Genomic DNA, 6,502 nt, shown 5'->3' with positions numbered 1-6,502 from the left:
ACTTCCTGCGGTTGCAGGGAAAAGTGCCGGGTGTGGTGGAGCTGGAGCGGAGTGTGGAGCGGACAAGGGAGTCACGGAGGTTTCTCTGCTGCTGCACAACCCCGAGAATACTATCCTTTAGTTTATACCATATTTTCATGTTCTTTGTATCTCTCATGCATCACCTCTCACTTCTCTGAAATGAACAATCGGCCATTTATCCATCCATTCCAACAAAGTGTCAATGTCCTTTTGAATGTCTATGCTGTCCTCCTCAGTTTACAATTCTCCCAAATTTTGCATAGTCCACAGGCTTTGAAATTGTCTGCGACACACCAAGATCTAGATTATTAACACATATCAGGAGAAATAGAGGTACCAACACAAACCCCTGTGGAATTCTGCTGCAAACCTACATTCAGCCTGAAAGTACACGTAAAAAATGAGTCTCTGTTTCCTATCCCTCAGCCAACTTTGTAGCCATGTTACTACTCTCCCTTTACTTCGATGACCTATAAATTTCCTCTCAATTTTGTTGTGGGGCACTGTAACCAATACCTTTTGGAAGTCCATGTACACTCCAACAGCCTTCCCCCCCCATCAACCCTCTCTTTCATGTCTTCTAAAAAAGTTCAACAACTGAGACAGATAAAATTTTCTGTTAATGTATCTTTGCCAACTCCTATGACAGGCGTTAGGTAGTAAATACAGTTCAGAATAAGCTGACTATGGAAGGTGCAGTAGGGAGATGGAAACAATAAGTGAGAAGCAAAGACAGATTATGAAAGAGATAACTAGTAGTTAACATAAAAGGAAATCCCAAAATCCTCTACAGGTGGTCCCTGGCTTACGAATGTTTGTACTTATGAATGAAATCCCATTTTAGTTTTAATTTTAAGGAACCAACATGCAAACATTTGGTCGTACTTACAAATGGATATTTTATACTGTACTGTGTTCCAAATTAGTACAAATCGACTTACAAATATATTCAGGAACAGAGCCCATTTGTACCAAGGACTGTCTGTGTATGCACGTTAATAATAAAAAAGTAGTAAAAGGAGAAGTAGGACCAACTGGGGACTAAAACTTGGATTCACAGTTAGAGGCAACAGGCATGGCTAAGTAGTTCAATTAATACTTTACATATGACACAGGCGCTGCCCAGGCCATGATGGCAGGGGAGGAAACACACTCATTAGAAAGATTTAAAATTAGTAAGGAGGCAGTATTGAATAAGCTGTTGGCACTTAGAGTTGTTAAACAATTGGATGAGATGCATCCAAGGATTTGGAAGGAACTAATAGAAGGAAGTAAGAGTGGAAATTGCAGAGGCGTTAACAATAACATTTCAATTTTCTCCAAATTCAGGTGTGGTGCTGGAGGACTGGAGAATTACAAACATTATGCTCATGTTCAAAAAGGTTGTAAGAATCCACCCAGCAATTATAGACCAGTCAGTTAACTTCAGAGGTGGGGAAACTTCAAGAAACAATTCTTAGCAATAGAATTAATAGTCATATGGAAAAATGTAGATTAATTCAAAATGGATTTGATGAAGAAAAATTTTGTTCAACATGCTGGAGTTGTTTGAAGAGGTAACATGGAGTGAGTGGAGTTAATTTATTTTAAATTTCTGGGGAAGCAGGCTCTACTTGTGAGCGACGTGAGGCTTTCAAAGAGCATTAAACAGACACACAGACAGTACAGGTTAAAGGCATCTGTAATCACTTATCTTGACAGCAAGGTTGATCTCTTTTCTTGAATATAATTACAATTGTCAGAGGAAATTTGAAGGAAATCAACATTATAAAAGGTTCTGAGAAAATAAATAACAAGAAGCTGTTTGCCATACAGACACAGACAATGCAAGCCAATTGACAAAAAAGTACAAAGTTGCTTTATGTACAGAGAGTGAGTTGCCGTCATTTGGAGTCCAGGCTTGGAAAGGTAGTGAAGCAGGTAGAATGACAATACTCAAAACAAAGTTGGATAGGTACTTAACAGGAAAATGTTTCCAGGATATGGATAAACAGCAGAGAAAGAGGATTAATTGAATAGCTCTACCAAAGTGCCAAAAAGCCTCCCCTGTGCTGTATTATCTTATGATTGTACACCTCTGATTACATAAAGGATTGACGAGATTTATGAGAGGTGTTAAAAAGTTCTACAGTTGAGTAGTCTGACAAAAAATACTAAGTGCTAACGCTTGTATCATTGGGATACTGTAGTTTCAGGAATTCATTGTTTTGAAAGGGGACTATTGGAGACACATTATTAGTGTAGTGACTGCATTATTATATGTATAATATAATTATAATGTGAAAATGAATTTTTAAATATTTGGATGATGAGCAAGACAGGCAAATTCATCTTTGTTGAAATTTACATGTTTTAATTAGAACAGGTTATTTTCAGGTAATTAAATCTACAAAACAAAAATATTCTGTTTTTTTCCTGATCTGGTTCATTTGTGTCTTTTAGGGAAGCAAATCTGCCATTTAACCCCATTGGATTTGTACTTGACTATAGTACAGGTGGTTCCTGACTTATGAATGTTCGCACTCACGAACGTGATCCCATATGATTAATTTTAAGGACAATCAGACACGTGATATTTTATCACGTATGGTATTGTGTTCCAATTTGTGTACAAATTGACTTACGAATGTCCTCAGGAATGGAACTCATTTGCAACCCAGGGACTGCCTATTGAAGTAACCTAGTAAGGAAACAGTGAGTAACACTGCTGCCTCAGTGCCAGGGACCTGGGTTTGATTCCAGCCTTGGGTGACTGTCCGTGTGGAGTTTGCATTTTTACCCTGTGTCGCGTGGGTTTCTGCTAGGCGCTCTAGATTCCTCTCACAATCCAAAGACATGCAGGTTAGGTGGATAGGCCATGGTAATTTACCTGTGTTGTCCAGGGATGTGTAGGCTAGGTAGGTTAGCCATGGTAAATGTGGGGTTACATGGATAGGTGGGTCTTGCTGGGATGCTCATCAGACAGTTGATGCAGATGTTATGGGCCAAATGGCCTCTAACTACACTGTAGGGATTCTATGACTCTATTCTATGATTTGAAATGCAAAGAAACAAGTCGAGCACTATCTTTTCATGACGACAAGGGATGGGCGATGAACGTCACCAATGCCAGCAACATCCATATCCTGAGAATGATTACAAAAAAATGGCTGATTTTTTTTATGAAGACATCATAGAATCTCAAGATGGATGCAAACATGTAAGCACTCAGCAAAGAGATAGAAAAGGGGGTGCTGTTGTAGATAGAAACAGGTGCAGTGCATCTTAACCTTTTACTGCACATCATCTCTTTTCTTTGGAATTGTGAACCACAGAGCTTGTGAAGGCTCCAATCAGTATATTCAAAAGCGATCAATAGATTTTTGATCAGGTGATATCAAGAGTGACCATGCAAATAGAACTGACAGAGCAAATTGTGTTGGATGGTGCAGAAGGCTTGGGGGACCAAATGGTCTACTTCTGCTCCTATTCCTCAGTCTTTACATTTGCTATTTTCAAAAGTCAAGATTTCAATAAACCCTATAAAGATTACGTTAAAGCGTCTCTAATAGGCTATATTGTCAATGAGATAAGTGGAGCTTAAGAAAAGACCTCTGGATTCAATTTATCGGAGTGTGGCTGCCTGCAGGTTTGTTGACGTTTGAATTTGTGAAAGCAAACAAGTGGTTTCAGCCACATTAGCAGACTCTAAGCAGCTGGGTCAGGAGAAGTGCCTGGAAGCCATTGACAGTTCAGTGCAGCTGAGACTGAAGGAAGCCCACAAGTAGTATTTGCTTGATGTAGCTTGAAAGATTGGAGCTTAGAGGAATTCAGCAGTAGCTTAGTGAAACTAGCTGTTCGATGAAAGCTGAAATTAGGTGCTTTGGAGCAGTTTCAGGAATCCTCTGGAAACTTGGTCTCAGGAGAATAGACCAAACTATCAATACATGAGCTGTTGTTGAGGATGTCGGAGTTGGAGAGTTTTGTTTGTTCAAAACTGTGGAATTTTGTGGCTTTATTCTCTTAGCAAGTCCCAGTGATTTCAAATTGTAACAAATGTAAACAATAAGAAATATTATTCATCCCTGACCAGTGATCATAAACTAAATTTGGTGGTTTTGTCTGGGCTCATAATGATGAACTACAGTGCAAGGAAATCTTTATTACTTTATGTGCATTGGCACTGACATACAGTACCTATTCAAGACAGATATCTCCCATAGAGGAACAGTACTTTCAGTTATTTGATATGGACTCTTCTGAAGAGGAGTGATACCAGATTCAAAAATATCAACTCTGTTTCTTTCTCCACATATGCTGCCAGACGTGCTGAGTTTCTCCGCATTCTCTATGTTCGTAATAAAATTTACTTTCTTAAATCAAAATGTATCTACATTCTCAAAATATAGTACAAGAATACTAATTTCATCACAATACTGTCAGATTGCTAAGAGGTAAAAATTTTTTTATGCATTCGAAGATGGAAAAATGCATTTGCTTTCTAGTACTTAAAAGAAGAATTTGAAACAGTGGATTGCTGGTTTTTACACAATTGCACACTCTAAAACCTGATAATCTTCACATCAGTTTAGTTATTCTTACACGACAGGAGGATTTATGACTCTCATCCACATACAACGACCACCTAAATCTACTTGGGTATGTTATCAGTGGATGTCAACCTAGAATTCAGAACTGTTACTCAGGGTTGTATTCAGTGGGACTGCCTAAGTGTAGCCTGACTTTGCATCTACTGACTCAGACATTGTAATGATGGGGTTCCCAAACTATGGGTCATGATCACTGATGCTATCACATGACAAGCATTTGGCATTGTAAACTGAGGCAACAATGGTGTCTGGTAGGCCAAGACCAAAATAAAACAAAAGAAAAAAAAAATTCATTATTAGGTTAACGATATCACATTTATAAAATAGAAATAGTTTTGAATGTTCTATCATGATAATTTAAATTTTTTAAATTGAAAAAGAAATCAACATTGGATTGTCAAACAGCACTTTCAATGTGGAAATGGCAACTCCTACAGATTGAATATAATGACAAGAACAAATTGGTTTATTAATCTGCACAAGCTCATTTAATTAAAAGTGAATGTGCATTAGTGACAAGATAGCATGTTCAGGAGAGGCTATAGAATCTCCAGAAGGGTCAAACATTACATCAATTGAACATTTGAATTACAAATAAAATGGTGATAAATCAGACTGCAATTTGAAAGATGGCATCTCAAATTTTCTTTGCAACACGTAGTAATAACGACTGACAAAAAACAAAACTCACATCCAATTTCAGTCCAATTTTGAAAAATAATCTCCAACAAATTCACCTGATCAAATAATACTGTTCCATCAGCTCCTGCACCTCTCATGAGCTCCTCCTCTCCTCCAGGGTGATATTCCAAATATGGTGTCACATTGTAAACCATGCCTACAAAAACAAATATTGTAAATTATTAAGACTTAGGTACACGTCACAATCGACTTTGTTGGGAACTGCCCTATTCAAAGCAATTTTTACAATAAAGCTAACAAAAAACCATGCGAGTCTGGAACTGGTCTAATAAAGCAAGAGGGATGTGATAAAAGATATTCATGTACCCATCATTTGTGAAAACTGTTCAACATTTTGAACACTTAGGGTAAAATTCTGCCTGCATCTATCTCACTGTGCCTTTAAGTATTTAATAAGTTTCAATGAGATAACCTTCCATTCTTCAAACCTACAGAAGATAGACCAGTTGCCCCAGTCTTCATGCAACAATCCTGTCATCTGGGAAACAAGTTTGGTGAACCTTGGATGTATTTCCTTAATGGCAATAATATCTTTTCTGAAATGAGGCTATCAAAATTGCACAACTGTACTCCAGCTGCAATATAACCAAGACCCTATTCAATTGAAGCAAGACTTCACTATTCTTGTACCCCTTGCAATAAAGGTTAACATTCCATTAACTGTCCTAATAATTTGCTGTGTTAGCCTTTACCCCTTGGTTCCTTTGTATACCTACACTTTCCAACTTCTTACCATTTAAAAAAAATACTCTGCACATCTGTTTCTCCTACCAAAGTAGATAATGTCACGTTTTTCCGCATTAAGTTCTAGCTGCCATGTTCTTGCCCATTCACTAAGCCTATCCAAATTCTCCTAAAGTTGCTTTACATTTTCCTCACAATACATATTCCCACTCACCATTCACAAATTTGAAAATATTATATTTGGTCCCCATATCAAAATCATTGATATAGATTTTGAACAGCTGAGGTTCAACCACCGATCCTTGCAGTACCCCACCTGTCACAGTCTGCCAAAGCGAGAATGACCCATTTATTCCTACTCTCTCTGGGAAATTAAAATGGAGAGTAGAGTTCATGGTGTAAAGTTGTTGAACTCAACATTAAATCCTGAAGGATGCAAAACGCCTACAGAGAAAATGAGGTGCACGTCATCCAGCTTAAGTTGGAGTTTGCAGGATCACTGCATG

At 37.9% G+C, this 6,502-nt stretch overlaps 1 protein-coding gene across 6 annotated transcripts in view; it reads right to left on the bottom strand.

The window, feature by feature from the left end:
• LOC109921721 (cytochrome b5 reductase 4) overlaps positions 1–6,502 on the bottom strand; it is a 92,031-nt gene that overhangs the window by 60,991 nt on the left and 24,538 nt on the right. For all 6 annotated transcript variants that reach the window (XM_048596968.1, XM_020521765.2, XM_020521781.2 and 3 more), the window contains exon 3: positions 5,348–5,448. In XM_048596968.1, the coding sequence (XP_048452925.1) occupies positions 5,348–5,448 (101 nt within the window). The remainder of the gene's footprint in view (positions 1–5,347; positions 5,449–6,502) is intronic.

Source organism: Rhincodon typus, chromosome 5, assembly GCF_021869965.1.
Source record: "Rhincodon typus isolate 14 chromosome 5, sRhiTyp1.1, whole genome shotgun sequence".
Taxonomy (NCBI): Eukaryota; Metazoa; Chordata; class Chondrichthyes; order Orectolobiformes; family Rhincodontidae; genus Rhincodon; species Rhincodon typus.
This window is presented reverse-complemented; position numbering and strand designations above follow the sequence as displayed.